General features: G+C 50.0%; 1 protein-coding gene and 1 long non-coding RNA gene across 9 annotated transcripts in view; both read left to right on the top strand.

Moving 5' to 3' along the window:
• The window catches only part of atxn1a (ataxin 1a), a 108,802-nt gene extending 91,566 nt beyond the window's left edge, over positions 1-17,236 (top strand). For 3 of the 7 annotated variants that reach the window (XM_046326230.1, XM_046326231.1, XM_046326232.1), the window contains 4 exons: positions 10,136-12,485; positions 14,122-15,770; positions 16,063-16,537; positions 16,589-17,236. In XM_046326230.1, the coding sequence (XP_046182186.1) occupies positions 10,620-12,485; positions 14,122-14,727 (2,472 nt within the window). In that variant the 5' untranslated portion in view covers positions 10,136-10,619 and the 3' untranslated portion in view covers positions 14,728-15,770; positions 16,063-16,537; positions 16,589-17,236. Of the gene's footprint in view, positions 1-10,135; positions 12,486-14,121; positions 15,781-15,819; positions 15,975-16,062; positions 16,538-16,588 lie in introns of all 7 variants that reach the window. The other 4 variants (XM_046326236.1, XM_046326235.1, XM_046326234.1 and 1 more) reach the window with 4 other exon arrangements.
• Positions 17,237-17,266: 30 nt separating this feature from the next.
• On the top strand, positions 17,267-20,053 carry LOC124012518. Of its 2 annotated transcripts, none has more exons than XR_006834735.1 (3): positions 17,267-17,452; positions 17,494-18,020; positions 18,065-20,053. It is a non-coding gene; the product is annotated as an uncharacterized LOC124012518 (long non-coding RNA). The 2 variants fall into 2 exon arrangements; XR_006834736.1 differs by having other exon boundaries at positions 17,267-17,483; positions 17,525-18,020.
• The last annotated feature ends 363 nt before the right edge of the window (positions 20,054-20,416 follow it).

Here is a 20,416-nt window from a genome sequence, read left to right as displayed (position 1 = left end):
CCAGGGTCGACAGAGTCAGGGCCGTACACCGCCAGGGTCGCACAGAGACAGGGTCGCACAGAGCCAGGGTCGCACAGAGCCAGAGCCACACAGAGCCAGAGCCGCACATAGCCAGGGTCGCACAGAGCCAGGGTCGCACATAGCCAGGGTCGCACAGAGTCAGGGCCGTACACCGCCAGAGTCGCACAGAGCCAGGGTCGCACAGAGTCAGGGTCGCACAGAGCCAGGGTCGCACAGAGCCAGGGTCGCACAGAGCCAGAGCCACACAGAGCCAGAGCCGCACATAGCCAGGGTCGCACAGAGCCAGGGTCGCACAGAGCCAGGGCCGTACACCGCCAGGGTCGCACAGAGCCAGGGCCGTACACCGCCAGGGTCGCACAGAGCCAGGGTCGCACAGAGCTAGGGTCGCACAGAGCCAGGGTCGCCCAGGGTCGCAAGGAGTCAGGGCCGTACACCGCCAGGGTCGCACAGAGGCAGGGTCGCACAGAGTCAGGGCCGTACACCGCCAGGGTCGCACAGAGCCAGGGTCGCACAGAGCCAGGGTCGCACAGGGTCAGGGTCGCACAGAGCCAGGGTCGCACAGGGTCAGGGTCACACAGAGTCAGGGCCGTACACCGCCAGGGTCGCACAGAGCCAGGGTCGCACAGAGTCAGGGCCGTACACCTCCAGGGTCGCACAGAGACAGGGTCGCACAGAGCCAGGGTCGCACAGAGCCAGAGCCACACAGAGCCAGAGCCGCACATAGCCAGGGTCGCACAGAGCCAGGGTCGCACATAGCCAGGGTCGCACAGAGTCAGGGCCGTACACCGCCAGAGTCGCACAGAGCCAGGGTCGCACAGAGTCAGGGTCGCACAGAGCCAGGGTCGCACAGAGCCAGAGCCACACAGAGCCAGAGCCGCACATAGCCAGGGTCGCACAGAGCCAGGGTCGCACAGAGCCAGGGCCGTACACCGCCAGGGTCGCACAGAGCCAGGGCCGTACACCGCCAGGGTCGCACAGAGCCAGGGTCGCACAGAGCTAGGGTCGCACAGAGCCAGGGTCGCCCAGGGTCGCAAGGAGTCAGGGCCGTACACCGCCAGGGTCGCACAGAGGCAGGGTCGCACAGAGTCAGGGCCGTAGCCAGGGTCGCACAGAGCCAGGGTCGCACATAGCCAGGGTCGCACAGAGTCAGGGCCGTACACCGCCAGGGTCGCACAGGGCCAGGGTCACACAGAGTCAGGGCCGTACACCGCCAGGGTCGCACAGAGCCAGGGTCGCACAGAGTCAGGGCCGTACACCTCCAGGGTCGCACAGAGACAGGGTCGCACAGAGCCAGGGTCGCACAGAGCCAGAGCCACACAGAGCCAGAGCCGCACATAGCCAGGGTCGCACAGAGCCAGGGTCGCACATAGCCAGGGTCGCACAGAGTCAGGGCCGTACACCGCCAGAGTCGCACAGAGCCAGGGTCGCACAGAGTCAGGGTCGCACAGAGCCAGGGTCGCACAGAGCCAGAGCCACACAGAGCCAGAGCCGCACATAGCCAGGGTCGCACAGAGCCAGGGTCGCACAGAGCCAGGGCCGTACACCGCCAGGGTCGCACAGAGCCAGGGCCGTACACCGCCAGGGTCGCACAGAGCCAGGGTCGCACAGAGCTAGGGTCGCACAGAGCCAGGGTCGCCCAGGGTCGCAAGGAGTCAGGGCCGTACACCGCCAGGGTCGCACAGAGGCAGGGTCGCACAGAGTCAGGGCCATACACCGCCAGGGTCGCACAGAGCCAGGGTCGCACAGAGCCAGGGTCGCACAGGGTCAGGGTCGCACAGAGCCAGGGTCGCACAGGGTCAGGGTCACACAGAGTCAGGGCCGTACACCGCCAGGGTCGCACAGAGCCAGGGTCGCACAGAGTCAGGGCCGTACACCGCCAGGGTCGCACAGAGACAGGGTCGCACAGAGCCAGGATCGCACAGAGCCAGAGCCACATAGAGCCAGGGTCACACAGAGCCAGAGCCACACAGAGCCAGGGTCACACAGAGCTAGAGCCACACAGAGCCAGGGTCGCACAGAGCCAGAGCCACACAGAGCCAGGGTCACACAGAGCCAGAGCCACACAGAGCCAGGGTCACACAGAGCCAGAGCCACACAGAGCCAGGGTCGCACAGAGCCAGAGCCACACAGAGCCAGGGTCACACAGAGCCAGAGCCACACAGAGCCAGGGTCACACAGAGCCAGAGCCACACAGAGCCAGAGCCACACAGAGCCAGGGTCACACAGAGCCAGGGTCACACAGAGCCAGAGTCACACAGAGCCAGAGCCACACAGAGCTAGAGCCACACAGACCCAGGGTCACACAGAGCCAGGGTCACACAGAGCCAGAGCCGCACAGAGCCAGGGTCACACAGAGCCAGAGCCACACAGAGCCAGAGCCACACAGAGCCAGGATCACACAAAGCCAGAGCCACACAGAGCCAGAGCCACACAGAGCCAGAGCCACACAGAGCCAGGGTCACACAGAGCCAGAGCCACACAGAGCCAGGGTCACACAGAGCCAGAGCCACACAGAGCCAGGGTCGCACAGAGCCAGAGCCACACAGAGCCAGGGTCACACAGAGCCAGAGCCACACAGAGCCAGGGTCACACAGAGCCAGAGCCACACAGAGCCAGAGCCACACAGAGCCAGGGTCACACAGAGCCAGGGTCACACAGAGCCAGAGTCACACAGAGCCAGAGCCACACAGAGCTAGAGCCACACAGACCCAGGGTCACACAGAGCCAGGGTCACACAGAGCCAGAGCCGCACAGAGCCAGGGTCACACAGAGCCAGAGCCACACAGAGCCAGAGCCACACAGAGCCAGGATCACACAAAGCCAGAGCCACACAGAGCCAGAGCCACACAGAGCCAGAGCCACACAGAGCCAGGGTCACACAGAGCCAGAGCCACACAGAGCCAGAGCCACACAGAGCCAGGGTCACACAGAGCCACACAGAGCCAGAGCCACACAGAGCCAGAGTCACACAGCCAGAGCCACACAGAGCCAGAGCCACACAGAGCCAGGGTCTCACAGTGACATTTCGGGGATTTTTTGTTTTTTACCGATGTTGGTTCAATTTGTCACCAAAGCCCCTTATCCACCACTGCGACCTGTATGTTCTAGTCGGCTGGCCCTCGCTACATCTTCGTCGCCAGACCCACAGGCTCCAGGTCATCAATAAGTCTATGCTAGGTAAAGCTCCTCCTTATCCACCACTGCGACCTGTATGTTCTAGTCAGCTGGCCCTCGCTACATCTTCGTCGCCAGACCCACAGGCTCCAGGTCATCAATAAGTCTATGCTAGGTAAAGCTCCACCTTATCTCAGCTCATTGGTCACGATAACAACACCCACCCGTAGCACACGCTCCAGCAGGTATATCTCACTGGTCATCCCCAAAGCCAACACCTCTTTTCGTCACCTTTCCTCCCAGTTCTCTGCTGCCAATGACTGGAACTAATTGCAAAAATCTCTGAAGCTGGAGACTTATATTTCCCTCACTAACTTTAAACATCAGCTATCTGAGCAGCTTACCAATCGCTGCAACTGTACATAGCCCACCCAATCTTTTTATTTTTTTACTAGGCAAGTCAGTTAAGAACAAATTCTTATTTTCAATGACGGCCAGGAACAGTGGGTAAACTGCCTTTCAGGGGCAGAACGACAGATTTTGTACCTTGTCAGTTCGGGGATTTGAACTTGCAACTTTTCGGTTACTAGCCCAATGCTCTAACCACTAGGCTATCTACCTACCTCATCCCCCATATTGTTTTTATTTACTTTTCTGCTCTTTTGCACACCACTATTTCTACTTGCACATCACCATCTGCTCATCTATCACCCCAGTGTTCATTTGCTAAATTGTAAATACTTCGCTACTATGGCCTATTTATTGCCTTACCTCCTCACTGTCACGCCTTGGTCTTAGTATTTTGTGTTTTCTTTAATTATTTGTTCAGGCCAGGGTGTGACATGGTGTTATTGTATTGTCGTATTGTTTTTTTTTGTAGGCATTGGGATTGTGGTTGATTAGGGGTGTGTCTAGTATAGGCTTGGCTGCCTGAGGCCGTTCTCAATCAGAGTCAGGTGATTCTTGTTGTCTCTGATGGGGAACCGTATTTAGGTAGCCTGGGTTTCACTCTGTATTTCGTGGGTGATTGTTCCTGTCTCTGTGTAGTGTTCACCAGATAGGCTGTAATTAGGTTTTCACGTTCCGTTTTGTTGTTTTGTATTTGTATAAGTTATTTCATGTATCGCGATTGTTTCATTAAAGACATGAATAACCACCCCGCTGCATTTCGGTCCGACTCTCTTTCGACAAACGAAGAACGCCGTTACACTCACGCCATTTGCACACACTGTATATACAGTGGGGCAAAAAAGTATTTAGTCAGCCACCTATTGTGCAAGTTCTCCCACTTAAAAAGATGAGAGAGGCCTGTAATTTTCATCATAGGTACACTTCAACTATGACGGACAAAATGAGAAAAAAAAATCCAGAAAATCACATTGTAGGATTTTGAATGAATTTATTTGCAAACTATGGTGGAAAATAAGTTTTAAAAAATACAAGTTGATCTGGACATTTCTGACAAGTTATAAATAGCTCTCTAAGGTATTCAATGACTAACATGATGAGGAACTTATGATGCACTGCCCAATTTCTAAATTGCACCTTGTGCATTCTACTATTACAACTTTCAAGAGTAAGTTCAAAGCCAGACTTGAGTTCCTTTAAAAAAATCAGTTTGGGAACAACTGGTTTAATGCAGAAAACGTGGTCATTAAATACAATGACCATAATCTATTGCGCGGCTACTATGTGGAGCAGACACGGAGAAGGAGAGAAGAGAGAGAAATGAGCGATGGAGAGGTATAGAGAGCAGTTGCTTCACACCTGAAAATACATGGTCTAAGTGATTGATAGATGGTATTCAGCAGTTATAAAAGTATGCCTTATTTACATTGAAGAACTACTAAAATAGTGATTTTACCAGGCAGCATAGGTAGCAGAGATGAGATGATGACTTGGAATGAAATATTAAAGTCAACAAATAAAACAAATGTAATATACACTAGATTATGATTTTTCAACACCGATACCGATTATTGGAGGACCAAAAAAGGCCGATACCGATTAATTGGTCGATTTTTTAAAATGTATTTGTAATAATGACAATTACAACAATACTGAATGAACACTTATTTTAACTTAGTATAATACATCAATAAAATCAATTTAGCCACAAATAAATCATGAAATATGTTCAATTTGGTTTAAATAATGCAAGAACAAAGTGTTGGAGAAGAAAGTAAAAGTGCAATATGTGCCATGTAAGAAAGCTAACGTTTCAGTTCCTTGCTCAGAACATGAGAACATATGAAAGCTGGTAGTTCCTTTTAACATGAGTCTTCAATATTCCCAGGTAAGATGTTTTAGGTTGTAGTTATTGTAGGAATTAAAGGACTATTTCTCTCTATACGATTTGTATTTCATATACCTTTGACTATTGGATGTTCTTATAGGCACTTTAGTATTGCCAGTATAACAGTATAGCTTCGGTGCGTCTCCTTGCTCCTCCCTGGGCTCGAACCAGGAACACATCGACAACAGCCTCCCTCAAAGCAGCGTTACCCATCGCTCCACAAAAGCCATCTACTCCAAGTCTCGGAGCGAGTGACGTTTGAAACCTATTAGCGCACACCCCGCTAACTACCTAGCCATTTCACATGTAGCTCAGTTGGTAGAGCATGGCGCTTGTAACGCCAGGGCAGTGGGTTCGATCCCCGGGACCACCCATACGTAGAATGTATGCACACATGACTGTAAGTTGCTTTGGATAAAAGCGTCTGCTAAATGGCATATACTACTATACATATACATCGGTTACACCAGCCTAATCTCGGAAGGTTATAGGCTTGAAGTCATAAACAGCTCATTGCTTGAAGCATTGCGAAGAGCTGCTGGCAAATGCACAAAAATGCTGTTTGAATGAATGCTTACGAGCCTGCAGGTGCCTACCATCGCTCAGTCAGACTGCTCTATCAAATCATAGAATTAATTATAACATAATAACACACAGAAATACGAACCTTAGGTCATTAATATGGTTGAATCCGTAAACTATCATCTCGAAAACAAAACGTTTATTCTTTCAGTGAAATATGGAACCGTTCTGTATTTTATCTAACGGATGGCATCCCTAAGTCTAAATATTCTTGTTACATTTCACAACCTTCAATGTTATGTCATAATTACGTAACATTTTGGCAAATTAGTTTGCAACGAGCCAGGCGGCCCAAACTCTTGCATATACCTTGACTCTACGTGCAATGAACGCAAGAGAAGTGACACAATTTCACCTGGTTAATTGTATTTTTTATTTTACCTTTATTTAACTAGGCAAGTCAGTTAAGAACAAATACTTATTTTCAATGACGGCCTAGGAACAGTGGTTTAACTGCCTTGTTCAGAGGCAGAACGAAAGATTTGTACCTTGTCAGCTCTGGGATTCGAACTGGATTTCTTTTAGCTAAATATGCTAAGAAAGGCATTGATGTTTATGGTTAGGTACACGTTGGAGCAACTACAGTCCTTTTTTGCGAATGCGCACCGCAGCGATTATATACAACGCAGGACACGCTAGATAAACTAGTAATATCATCAACCATGTGTAGTTAACTAGTGATTATGATTGATTGATTGATTGTTTTTTATAAGATAAGTTTCATGCTAGCTAGCAACTTACCTTGGCTTCTTACTGCATTCGTAACAGGCAGGCTCCTCGTGGAGTGCAATGAGAGGCAGGTGGTTAGAGCGTTGGACTAGTTAACCAGAAGGTTGCAAGAATGAATCCCTGAGCTGACAAGGTAAAAATCTGTCGTTCTGCCCCTGAACAAGGCAGTTAACCCACCATTCCTAGCCCGTCATTGAAAATAAGAATGTGTTCTTAACTGACTTGCCTAGTTAAATAATGGTATAAAAAATATAAATATATATTTTTAAATCGGCCAAATCGGCGTCCAAAAATACCGATTTCCGATTGTTATGAAAACTTGAAATCGGCCCTAATTAAACGGCCATTTTGATTAATCTGTCGACCTCTAATATACACATAAACTTGAATGTTTTATTAAAGTAAAGTATTGTGACTAAATGATGGTTAATAAGTGATAAGCAATAATGGGCAGTCACTACCACCATGGGACTTTTATTAATTTTTTATTCTGTGTTATTACAGCATTCAACCCACATAATGCATAGTGCATTTAATGAAAAAAATTATAATTCGAAACGGAAATTGAAAACCTTGATTATTTTTTTAGAATCGAACCGAAAACCGAACTGACTTCAAAAAGCTCTAATCACTCAGCACTATGCAGCGCAGAAGAAGAAAATGTGTGTGTGTGTGTGTGTGTGTGTGTGTGTGTGTGTGTGTGTGTGTGTGTGTGTGTGTGTGTGTGTGTGTGTGTGTGTGTGTGTGTGTGTGTGTGTGCACTCCATTTGATGACCCCTGGTGTTGTAGCACTGTGAAAACTCATAGATTATGGGCTCCTGTTTGAAACGTAAAAAAAAAACATACACACACGCACACACAAACATACACAGGGGGTTGCAATCAATATAGGGGAATATCAAACCAGCCATAACAGGATAAAACATGGGGTCTTTGTCCGTGTCGTTTGCTGCCAGTTGTCTTTACCAGTGGGTGGATAGGCGATAAAGCTATAGAACACACACACACACACACACACACACACACACACACACACACACACACACACACACACACACACACACACACACACACACACACACACACACACACACACACACACACACACACACACACACACACACTAAAGTTTTGGTGCCTGTTCAGCTGTTGATATGGTTTAGCTGGCTGCAGTATCTGCCTTCAAACAAGGTTGTGTACGTAAGCAATAAATAAAAGCTTAATGGCTGCACACACACACACACACAAACACACACACACACAAACACACACACACACACACACACACACACACACACAAAACACACACACACACACACAAACACACACACACACAAACACTGCCTATTTAGGTTTGGACTGAGTTAACAGTTAGCTGTGTTGATATGCTCAGCCTGTGTCTTAGTAGTGCCTGTCTAACCTGTCTCTTGTCAATGTTCATATCATTTTAGAATGTGTTTGCAGAGAGAAGTTGAATATGTGTCAGAAATCCAGAGGTAGTTGGGTTTCTGTGCAAGCATGTGTTAGCAAGGGCAGAGAAAGAGTGTGTGTGTGTGTCTCGTTTTGCATTTCAAACAGGGGCCCGTGATCTATGAGGTGTCGCAGTGCCACAGCACCAGGGGACGGAAGGCAGAGTGCATACCTTCCAAACACACAGACACACATTCGCAGCTTTGGTGGATGCTGCATGTGCGTGCACACACTCAACCACACACATATTTTGTGTGGAGCTGCCTGTACATTATTAATGAGCTTCACACGGAGTGTTCCCTCTCCCTCAACGGGAGGTCCTCTCACTGACGCAGCACTCACAGTGCTCACAGATTGCAAAAATCGATGCCCACACACGCGTCACACACACGCGTCTCACCTAGGATGGGCATTGGCGTGCCATTTAACCCCAATAATCTCTTCTCTAGATATAATGTGTGAAGGAGTTGTGTGGTTAGTATTCTCTTCCAGTGTGGTTAGTATTCTCTTCCAGTGTGGTTAGTATACTCTTCCAGTGTGGTTAGTATACTCTTCCAGTGTGGTTAGTATTCTCTTCCAGTGGTTAGTATTCTCTTCCAGTGTGGTTAGTATTCTCTTCCAGTGTGGTTAGTATTCTCTTCCAGTGTGGTTAGTATTCTCTTCCAGTGTGGTTAGTGTTCTCTTCCAGTGTGGTTAGTATTCTCTTCCAGTGTGGTTAGTGTTCTCTTCCAGTGTGGTTAGTGTTCTCTTCCAGTGTGGTTAGTGTTCTCTTCCAGTGTGGTTAGTATTCTCTTCCAGTGTGGTTAGTATTCTCTTCCAGTGTGGTTAATATTCTCTTCCAGTGTGGTTAGTATTCTCTTCCAGTGTGGTTAGTATTCTCCTCCAGTGTGGTTATTGGGGTTAGTATTCTCTTCCAGTGTGGTTAGTATGCTCTTCCATTGTGGTTATTCTTTTTAGAAACTTGTGTTTTCTATTCAAATCTACTAATAATATGCGTATCTTATATTCTTGGCATGAGTAACAGGAAGTTGCAATTGGGCACGCTATTTATCCAAAAGTAAAAATGCTGCCCCCTATACCTTAAAAAGTTAACAGCTTCTACCCCCAAGCCTGGGGTGGCAGGGTAGCCTTGTGGTTAGAGCGTTGGACTAATAACTGGAAGGTTGCAAGTTCAAACCCCTGAGCTGACAAGGTGCACGTCTTTTGTTCTACCCTGAACAGGCAGTTAATCCACTGTTCCAAGGCCGTCATTGAAAATAAGAATTTGTTCTTAACTGACTTGCCTAGTTAAATAAAGGTAAAATGTTTTTAAAAAATAACAATGCTGAACAATTAATTAAATGGCCATCCAGACTATTTACATTGACACCCCCCCACCCCCTTTGTTTCTAAACTGCTGCTTCTCGCTGTTTATTATCTATGCATAGTCACTTTACCCCTACCTACATGTATAAATGACCTCCACTAACCTGTACCCCTGCACATTGACTCGGTACTGGTACCCCCTGGATATCGTTATTTTATTGTGTAAATAGTAAATATTTTCTTAACTCTATTTCTTGAACTGCATTGTTGGTTAAGGGCTTGTAGTAAGGTCTATCTATAGCTGTTGTATTCGGCGCATGTGACAAATACAATTTGATTTGATTTGTATGTGCTTGTGTGTGTGCGTTGAGTTTCTAATGTGTGTGTGTGTGTGTGTGTTGGAGAGCCTAATGTGTGTGTGTGTGTGTGTGTGTGTGTGTGTGTGTGTGTGTGTGTGTGTGTGTGTGTGTGTGTGTGTGTGTGTGTGTGTGTGTGTGTGTGTGTGTGTGTGTGTGTGTGTGTGTGTGTGTGTGTGTGTGTGTGTGTGTGTGTGTGTGTGTGTGTGTGTGTGTGTGTGTGTGTGTTGGAGAGCCTAATGTGTGTTCTTCTTGTCCCCAGGTTCCCGCTGCCATCCAGGAGGCTCGCTCTCAGAGGGAAATGATTCCGCATGAAGTTGGCGGACGGCTCTCTTCCTCTCTCCACGGAAACGGCAGGTGTGCCCCTCTCTGCTTCTCGCTGAGCCAGAGCCAGGCGTCCGACAGACGCTGAGCTAAAGGACAGGACAGACCCCCTCCGTCCTTCTCTACTGCCTCCACCCTACCCCCTCTAACTTACCCCCTACCCCCTCTAACTTACCCCCTCCAACCTTCCAGTCCTCTGACCCCAGCCACCCACACAACCAGCAGGAGGGCCTATTCTGTCAACGAGGAAAAGCCAAGAGAGAGAGAGAGTGAGGGAGACAGCCAAAGACAGGAGTGAAATAGAGAGCGAACGAGGGAGAGACCGAGATAGGAACAGAAAGAGAGTTCTAAAGTGATAGTGTGAGAGAGACGAGCCAAGGCTAGTGTATGTAACAGGAAGTTGATAGAGAAAAGATAACAGTATGAAGTCCAACCAGGAGCGCAGCAACGAGTGTCTGCCCCCCAAGAAGAGAGATTTCCCAGCTAGCACTGTGGACGAGAGGCCCCTGGTGATGGCGCCTGCTAGTGAGAGCCAGCGCGGAGAGAACCTGGCATGGCTGGCCAGCGTGGCCAGCGGGCACAACAGTGGGCACGATAGAGACAGTGGTGGAGGTGGCCTCGATGGCAGTAGAGGTGGGCAGCGTATCAGCACTCCCATTGAGTCTGACGGGCCACAGTACAAACCGCTATGCTCCACCATCACAACACACACAGACTTCCTGGTCCCTTCCTCTATCTGTTCCATCTCCTCCTCCTCCTCTTCATCACATCAGTCCAGAGTTGTGACCACATCCCTCCCTGCCATGTACACTTCTGCTTTGTCCCAACCAGGGGGGACGATCCAGTACACCCAGCTGCCCCCCAACGTCCAGTTCATCAGTTCCCCTTACACAGGCCCCTACGCTGGCTACATCTCCTCCCAGCTCCTCTCTCCCCCTCCACCCACCTCCACATCCCAACGCTCCCACCCTGACCCATACCCCAACACCACCATCACCTCCCAGTCCCAGATCTCTGGTTCCTCTCTGAGCGTGGCCCCCCAGACTGCTCCCTCGCCACACGGTGGGACCCACCACCTGCCCCTCCACCTGCACTCCCACCCCCACCACACCCTGGCCCTCAGCGGGGGCTCCCAGGTGCTGGTCCAGTACACAGGCCCCGGCCCTGAGGGACCCCTGACTAAGAGAGAGGATGGCCGGCCCAGGGAGTTGCACAACGGAGATCAGAGGGGCCGCTATGAGAGAAAGGAAAGCAAAGGACCCCCCTCCTCTTCTTCCTCCTCTTCCTCTCAGTACCACCAACTCCACCAGCAGCAGAGCGCGCAGCATCACTATGAGGCCTACACCTCCCATGATGCATCAGGGCAACGGACCTCTCTAATGCTAGTGCCCAACAGCCGCGGAGGATCAGACAACCACAGCCCCGACAAACTACGGCCATCCGCCGCCTCGCACACAGAGAAAGGCAGCCTCCTTCTGGGTAAACCTGTGTCCTGCACCCCCTCCTCCTCCTCCACGTTCACCTTCCCCCCTCCGCTCAGTGTGGAGAGTCTTAAGGCGGCCGTCAGCTCCCTGTCCCCTCACACCCACACAGTCATCCAGACCACACACAGCGCCAGCGAGGCTTCGCCCCTCTCCCTGGGCCAACTCTCCACCAATACCAACTTCTACCAGGCTGGCCCCGGCGGGCAGCCCATCATCGGCTACCTGGCTGGGAGTGCAGGAGGGCAGCGGTACCACACCAGTCTGCCCCAGCACCTGCTCATCCCAGGGGCCCCAGGGTCTCAACCTATCATCATCCCCGTCAGTGGGGCCGGGGTCACCAGCCTGGAGGCTGGCCATGCTGCCCACATAGCCACTACAACCCAACCACAGTCCTTCCCCACCACACTACCCCACACTTACTTCACCAACCCTAACCCCAACCCTAAAGATGAGCATCTATTTGAGGTCCCGGCGCCCTACCCCCCTCTCTCCCACCCTGCCGGGGTTGGAGGCACTGTGGTCCAGGCCCAGCTACACCTCCCGGTGGTCCCAGCTCCCACGACCCCCTCCTCAGCCCCCTCCTCGGCCCCGTCACTGCCTCCCTACTTCATCAAGGGCTCTATCATCCAGCTGGCAGACGGGGAGCTGAAGCGCGTGGAGGACCTGAAGACGGAGGACTTCATCCAGAGCGCTGAAATCAGCAGCGAGCTGAAGATAGACTCGTCCACCGTGGAACGCATCGATGGCAGCCACACGTCCAACTTCGCCATCGTACAATTCTCCGTGGGCGAGCACCGCGCTCAGGTAGGAGAACACGTACTTATGAAGGCAAACATTTTTCCAAACAAACACTGAGCATGCTCAACAATAGGCACATTGATAACATTTATTATCACAGGTAAGGGACAGACTGGGTCCTTAATGTCCATGCTTAGAATGACATGAAATGTTACATCAAGAACACTTGGCAATCATAGTATTTACATCACATTTACTCCATAGACTATAATGGTGTTCTATAGTCATTTTCCCTCTTGTTTGCCACCCATGAGGATCCTACATGCCTCATAGCCTCTGGTTGGAAAACTTCTCAGAGTTCTCAGAACACTTCTAAAACCATCTCCTCTCTCTACTGTCTATTACATAGGACACCTATATCTCCATCCATATATCCATGTTACACGCCACCGCAAGGCTCCAACAACATAAGACTTTTCCCACACACCTTCTCAGTGTGTGAAGATGATGATGAATCATGACATGTGTAGGAGTTTAAAGATGAAGGACTAGAATGTGAGCTACTCAGCTGGCTGTATATATGACCACATGGGATTGTCATGGATCTGTTTTTCAAATCTCTTTTTTCTCTCTCTCTCTCTCTCTCTCTCTCTCTCTCTCTCTCTCTCTCTCTCTCTCTCTCTCTCTCTCTCTCTCTCTCTCTCTCTCTCTCTCTCTCTCTCTCTCTCTCTCTCTCTCTCTTCTCTCTCTCTCTCTCTCTCTCTCTCTCTCTCTCTCTCTCTCTCTCTCTCTCTCTCTCTCTCTCTCTCTCTCTCTCTCTCTCTCTCTCTCTCTCTCTCTCTCTCTCTCTCTCTCCCTCTTCTCTCTCTCTTCTCTCTCTCTCTCTCTCTCTCTCTCTCTCTCTCTCTCTCTCTCTCTCTCTCTCTCTCTCTCTCTCAATTCAATTCAATTCAATTCAAGGGGCTTTACTGGCATGGGAAACATGTGATAACATTGCCAAAACAAGTGAGGTAGAAATAACCAATAAAAATTAACAGTAAACATTACACACATAGAAGTTTCAAAACAATAAAGACATTACAAATGTCATATTATATATATATATACACAGTGTCTCTCCCCCTCTCCACCTCTCTCTCTCTCTCTCTCTCTCTCTCTCTCTCTCTCTCTCTCTCTCTCTCTCTCTCTCTCTCTCTCTCTCTCTCTCTCTCTCTCTCTCTCTCTCTCTCTCTCTCTCTCTCTCTCTCTCTCTCTCTCTCTCTCTCTCTCTCTCTCTCTCTCTCTCTCTCTCTCTCTCTCTCTCTCTCTCTCTCTCTCTCTCTCTCTCTCTCTCTCTCTCTCTCTCTCTCTCTCTATCTATCTATCTATCTTTTTGTTCTTTCTTTTATTCTTTCTTTCTCTCTCTCAATTTCTTTCTCCCTCTGTCTCTCTCTCTCAGGGGGTCTGTTAAAATCTCATCTTTTTCATGTCTGTTCTCCGGTTCAGCCAACCCCTCAAACCAGCTTCTGTCTATCTCCCCCCATTCTCTGTCTCTGAAACATGGACAGCCTCAGAGCATTACTGTATCAAAGACTTTCAGATTCTTTCTTTTGAGGTAGTTTCTTCTCTGAGTTCATGTATATGATGTCTGATGTTTAACTTGTTTTTCTACTGTCTGTTCTCTCTCTCAATCTCTCATTCTCTCATCTCCTCAATCCTCCAGGTGAGTGTGGAGGTGCTGGTGGAGTATCCCTTCTTCGTATTCGGCCAGGGCTGGTCATCGTGCTGCCCGGACCGGACCACTCAGCTGTTAGAACTACCCTGCACAAAGCTCTCTGTGGGGGACGTCTGCATCTCCCTCACCCTGAAGAACCTGAGGAACGGCTCCCTGAAGAAGACGCAGCAGACCCAGAACCAGGCTACTGAGATCACTACCAGCTGCAATATGGGCTCCATCCACGGCCCCCTCAAATCCTCCAGGTCAGCCAGGCACGGGGAGCAGGAGAACGGGGTGGGCCAGAGAGGCTCCAGGAGTGGATGTGGGAGAGTGGTGGTTGGAGTAGGTGGAGGTGTTCAGATCGCCTCAGAGAATGGGGAACTGAGGTTCGGCGCCGGGGGAGATGCCAACTCAAAAGGAGGCCAGCCTGGAGATTCAGAATCTAGTGGTGCTGCCGCCAAGCCGGTGAGCCGCAAGAGGAGATGGTCGGCCCCCGAGGGCCGTAAGGTGGAGAGGAGCGAGAAGGAGCCCCCGTTGACTCTGCCCAAACCTTCCTTTATCACTCAGGAGGTAAAGATCAGCATCGAAGGCAGGTCAAATATAGGCAAGTAGTGAAGGCAGGTCAAATATAGGCAAGTAGTGAAGGCAGGTCAAATATAGGCAAGTAGTGAAGGCAGGAGATTTAAACAAGACTGTTCATTCAAATATGGGATTGGATGGTGATTCAAAACAGAAAAAGAAAGAAAGAAAAAGAAAGAAAGAAAGAAAGAAAGAAAGAAAGAAAGAAAGAAAGAAAGAAAGAAAGAAAGAAAGAAAGAAAGAAAGAAAAAAAAAGCCCACATGAAATGTTAATTTTAGATTGTTTTCTTGTTTTTATTTTCTACCCGGATTTCTGTACTGTAGGCAAAATTTTACCCAGTACTTACATGTTATCACCTTACATTAAGTTAAGTTAGTAATAACATTGTAATAGATGCGTTCGGTATTAGGTAAACAAGCAACCGGTGCAATTGTTTAGTTTTTTTTTCCCACAAATCTCTGGGCGAGGGGTTTTGTGAAGTTTTGTAGATGTTTTATTGGTGGTTTTGTGGCACACAAGAGCACTGCGTGATACCTCTCTGGTCATGGGACGGCTGCAGGTGGACAAATACATAAAATGAATAAAACATGTAGTTAGCTTTCCAATCGCGGCTAGGGGCATGACTAAACGGGTGTAATGTAGACCCGTGAGTGATGTCACTTCCTTTGTGATCTCACTTCCTGATACAGGCACTACTGACGAGAGTGTTCAGGGGGTCTGGACTTAATCACTCTCGATGCCACACAGTTGCCATGGTGGCAGACTGAGTGTTGATATGATGTCATTTATCCCAAGTGACTCAAGACGTCTTTAGATAAGACAGTTCAAAAAGCGTCTGTAACCATTTTAAACCCTCATGACAACACATCTAATCAAAAACAAGGGGTCACCGGAAGCCTCGACACTCATCCATCTAGACCACTTAGCTAGGTGATGTCATCCAGCAGGCCAGTCCAGCCAGGTGAGGTCATCCAGCAGGCCAGTCCAGCCAGGTGATGTCATCCAGCAGGCCAGTCCAGCCAGGTGATGTCATCCAGCAGGCCAGTCCAGCCAGGTGATGTCATCCAGCAGGCCAGTCCAGCTAGGTGATGTCATCCAGCAGGCCAGCAGGCCAGTCCAGCCAGGTGATGTCATCCAGCAGGCCAGTCCAGCCAGGTGATGTCATCCAGCAGGCCAGTCCAGCCAGGTGATGTCATCCAGCAGGCCAGTCCAGCCAGGTGATGTCATCCAGCAGGCCAGTCCAGCCAGGTGATGTCATCCAGCAGGCCAGTCCAGCCAGGTGATGTCATCCAGCAGGCCAGTCCAGCCAGGTGATGTCATCCAGCAGGCCAGTCCAGCTAGGTGAGGTCATCCAGCAGGCCAGCCAGGTCCAGCCAGGTGATGTCATCCAGCAGGCCAGTCCAGCCAGGTGATGTCATCCAGCAGGCCAGTCCAGCCAGGTGATGTCATCCAGCAGGCCAGTCCAGCCAGGTGATGTCATCCAGCAGGCCAGTCCAGCCAGGTGATGTCATCCAGCAGGCCAGTCCAGCCAGGTGATGTCATCCAGCAGGCCAGTCCAGCCAGGTGATGTCATCCAGCAGGCCAGTCCAGCCAGGTGATGTCATCCAGCAGGCCAGTCCAGCCAGGTGATGTCATCCAGCAGGCCAGTCCAGCCAGGTGATGTCATCCAGCAGGCCAGTCCAGCCAGGTGATGTCATCCAGCAGGCCAGTCCAGCCAGGTGATGTCATCCAGCAGGCCAGTCCAGCCAGGTGATGTCATCCAGCAGGCCAGTCCAGCCAGGTGATGTCATCCAGCAGGCCAGTCCAGCCAGGTGATGTCATCCAGCAGGCCAGTCCAGCCAGGTGATGTCATCCAGCAGGCCAGCCAGGTGATCATCAGCCCAGTCCAGCCAGGTGATGTCATCCAGCAGGCCAGTCCAGCCAGGTGATGTCATCCAGCAGGCCAGTCCAGCCAGGTGATGTCATCCAGCAGGCCAGTCCAGCCAGGTGATGTCATCCAGCAGGCCAGTCCAGCCAGGTGATGTCATCCAGCAGGCCAGTCCAGCCAGGTGATGTCATCCAGCAGGCCAGTCCAGCCAGGTGATGTCATCCAGCAGGCCAGTCCAGCCAGGTGATGTCATCCAGCAGGCCAGTCCAGCCAGGTGATGTCATCCAGCAGGCCAGTCCAGCCAGGTGATGTCATCCAGCAGGCCAGTCCAGCCAGGTGATGTCATCCAGCAGGCCAGTCCAGCCAGGTGATGTCATCCAGCAGGCCAGTCCAGCCAGGTGATGTCATCCAGCAGGCCAGTCCAGCCAGGTGATGTCATCCAGCAGGCCAGTCCAGCCAGGTGATGTCATCCAGCAGGCCAGTCCAGCCAGGTGATGTCATCCAGCAGGCCAGTCCAGCCAGGTGATGTCATCCAGCAGGCCAGTCCAGCTAGGTGATGTCATCCAGCAGGCCAGTCCAGCCAGGTGATGTCATCCAGCAGGCCAGTCCAGCCAGGTGATGTCATCCAGCAGGCCAGTCCAGCCAGGTGATGTCATCCAGCAGGCCAGTCCAGCCAGGTGATGTCATCCAGCAGGCCAGGCCAGGTGATGTCATCCAGCAGGCCAGTCCAGCCAGGTGATGTCATCCAGCAGGCCAGTCCAGCCAGGTGATGTCATCCAGCAGGCCAGTCCAGCCAGGTGATGTCATCCAGCAGGCCAGTCCAGCCAGGTGATGTCATCCAGCAGGCCAGTCCAGCCAGGTGATGTCATCCAGCAGGCCAGTCCAGCCAGGTGATGTCATCCAGCAGGCCAGTCCAGCCAGGTGATGTCAGGTGATGTCATCCAGCAGGCCAGTCCAGCCAGGTGATGTCATCCAGCAGGCCAGTCCAGCCAGGTGATGTCATCCAGCAGGCCAGTCCAGCCAGGTGATGTCATCCAGCAGGCCAGTCCAGCCAGGTGATGTCATCCAGCAGGCCAGTCCAGCCAGGTGATGTCATCCAGCAGGCCAGTCCAGCCAGGTGATGTCATCCAGCAGGCCAGTCCAGCCAGGTGATGTCATCCAGCAGGCCAGTCCAGCCAGGTGATGTCATCCAGCAGGCCAGTCCAGCCAGGTGATGTCATCCAGCAGGCCAGTCCAGCCAGGTGATGTCATCCAGCAGGCCAGTCCAGCCAGGTGATGTCATCCAGCAGGCCAGTCCAGCCAGGTGATGTCATCCAGCAGGCCAGTCCAGCCAGGTGATGTCATCCAGCAGGCCAGTCCAGCCAGGTGATGTCATCCAGCAGGCCAGTCCAGCCAGGTGATGTCATCCAGCAGGCCAGTCCAGCCAGGTGATGTCATCCAGCAGGCCAGTCCAGCCAGGTGATGTCATCCAGCAGGCCAGTCCAGCAGGCCAGTCCAGCCAGGTGATGTCATCCAGCAGGCCAGTCCAGCCAGGTGATGTCATCCAGCAGGCCAGTCCAGCCAGGTGATGTCATCCAGCAGGCCAGTCCAGCCAGGTGATGTCATCCAGCAGGCCAGTCCAGCCAGGTGATGTCATCCAGCAGGCCAGTCCAGCCAGGTGATGTCATCCAGCAGGCCAGTCCAGCCAGGTGATGTCATCCAGCAGGCCAGTCCAGCCAGGTGATGTCATCCAGCAGGCCAGTCCAGCCAGGTGATGTCATCCAGCGGCGCCAGTGTGCCTCTAGAAAGAGGGAACTCTTCCTTCCTTTGTTATGCTTTGCTGACACTGATCTCTTTATGTTATTATTTTTGTTTTTGAAACATTTTTATTTTAACTTTTTAATTGAGTTTTGCTTGTCAATTTTGACCTTTCATCCTATCTTGCCCAGTGAGTTGATAATGATATATTTGATGATTGTCTAGAACTTTGAGATCAGGGGTCACATGTATGTACGTATAGTTTGAACCAAGGTGGTAAAGTTAAATGTCTATGTTATTCCTTTATACCCTAACGATGCATACATTTGCAGTCACACTGGGTTGAAATGAACTATGAAAATAGGAAGATGATTATACTCCATCCTTTTACTTGGTGCAAAACCTTTTGATTTGTATTCTTATGGAGAGAGAGGCAGAAAGAAAGTGGCACCCTATTTCAACATAGTGCACGACTTTTGACCAAGGCCCTATCTCTATGGGCCCGGATCAAAAATAGTGCACTATGTAAGGAATAGGGTGCCATTTGGGACTCTGTCAGAAAGTCAGTGTTGAGTCTTTAGAGAGGAGAGGGACAGGATGTTGTGTTGAAACACTTTCATTTGCACACCTGTCACACTCACCAACTGATGATATCACAACTATTATTATTATTATTATTATTATTATTGATCTCTTCATTAACACAGTACTGTATGTTTTTGTTATTTTGACTTAAGGAAGAAGTAGAACTCTGTGGCAGCAGCACTTTTGAACGATGAAGGGGGTCATGTTGATGTCTTGGTGTCTTGGGGTCACACTACCTTTGAAAGGGATGAATGTGACAGGTGATGGAGTGAGTGCCAGTTAGGGGAGGGAGGGAAAGAGAGAAGAGGAATATGGAAGAAGGTATAATATCAGAGAGTGCTTTTTGTTGAGGCACTTTACTCAAATCAAAACATGCTTTTCAAAATATGCGTGCGGTCAAAAAATGTACCTTTTGACACATAACTGCCTTGTCAAGGATATCAAAAGTCAATGAAATCCAAAAGAAGAATGGGTAAAGAATGGGAATAATTGTGGGAATGTCCAGGTATGTTGTGGACGAGATTGAGAGACAGTTATAGACGTTCTGGCCACAGAATTTGTGAAGGGCGTCATATACATAATGTATGTATGCGAGTGTGCATGAATGCAGGTATGTGTTAGTGCACACACACTCACAAGAGCACACACACTCACACAGACACACACACGGAATACAGTACCCACACAGACAGGCACTTTCCTAAAGGAGAGGATTGTATGTATTTCATACTTGTTGATATACGTTTAGTATGTATACAAATACTTTTGTGGCATAGATATTTCCCCTTGATGATGTAGAAAAGCCAAGATATTTGAGTAGCAGACGAAGATGATAGTTAGTCTCAGTGCTCTGTGCAGTGTGTGTTTGTTGGCGTGTGTGTGTGTACGTGTGTTTGTATATGTGTATAGAAATATCATATAACTTAATATGATATATCCAATGTAAAATGTCCAGTGTTTCTGTTTTTGGAGTTCTACTTAAGAGAATCTTGCAATTTGCACATCTGGAGAGGTAGTCAGTTGGGTGACATTACTTTTTGACTGTGTTCAAAATATACTTTTCTCTATACAGTGCACTGGCCAAAAGTAGTGCACTATATAGGGAATAGGATGCCATTTCAGACAGAACTATGTTTTCAGCTAGGTTGCACATACACACCGAACTGAAACCCCATTTTACTGAATTGTAGCAGTTATTTAACAAGTGTGATCCATGCTGATTGTCTCCAATGCTCTCTGCTCTGCTCCTCATTGGACCACACCTGTGGCATGTCCAAGTCCCGCCCACTTGTTGCGTGTTTGGTTGAGAGACATTGTGGAGCCGGGGGCGGGGCCACCAGCAGGTACACCTGTTGAGCTCTCTGATTGGCCGCGTTTTTCAGGTGTGTTTAGGTGGTAGAAGATGTGGCAGAGAACTAGAAGTATGTAGAAGTTGCTTCTAACTACTGCTCTAGGTTCAAATGTTTAGTTCATCCTGCTAATGGTTAGTGTTAGGAGTGGGTGCAGGCCAGAGGAGGCTGGTGGGATGAGCT

Source organism: Oncorhynchus gorbuscha, linkage group LG24 (assembly GCF_021184085.1).
Source record: "Oncorhynchus gorbuscha isolate QuinsamMale2020 ecotype Even-year linkage group LG24, OgorEven_v1.0, whole genome shotgun sequence".
Taxonomy (NCBI): domain Eukaryota; kingdom Metazoa; phylum Chordata; class Actinopteri; order Salmoniformes; family Salmonidae; genus Oncorhynchus; species Oncorhynchus gorbuscha.
The sequence above is the reverse complement of the archived record's forward strand: the minus strand, read 5'-3'. Positions and strand labels throughout refer to the sequence as shown.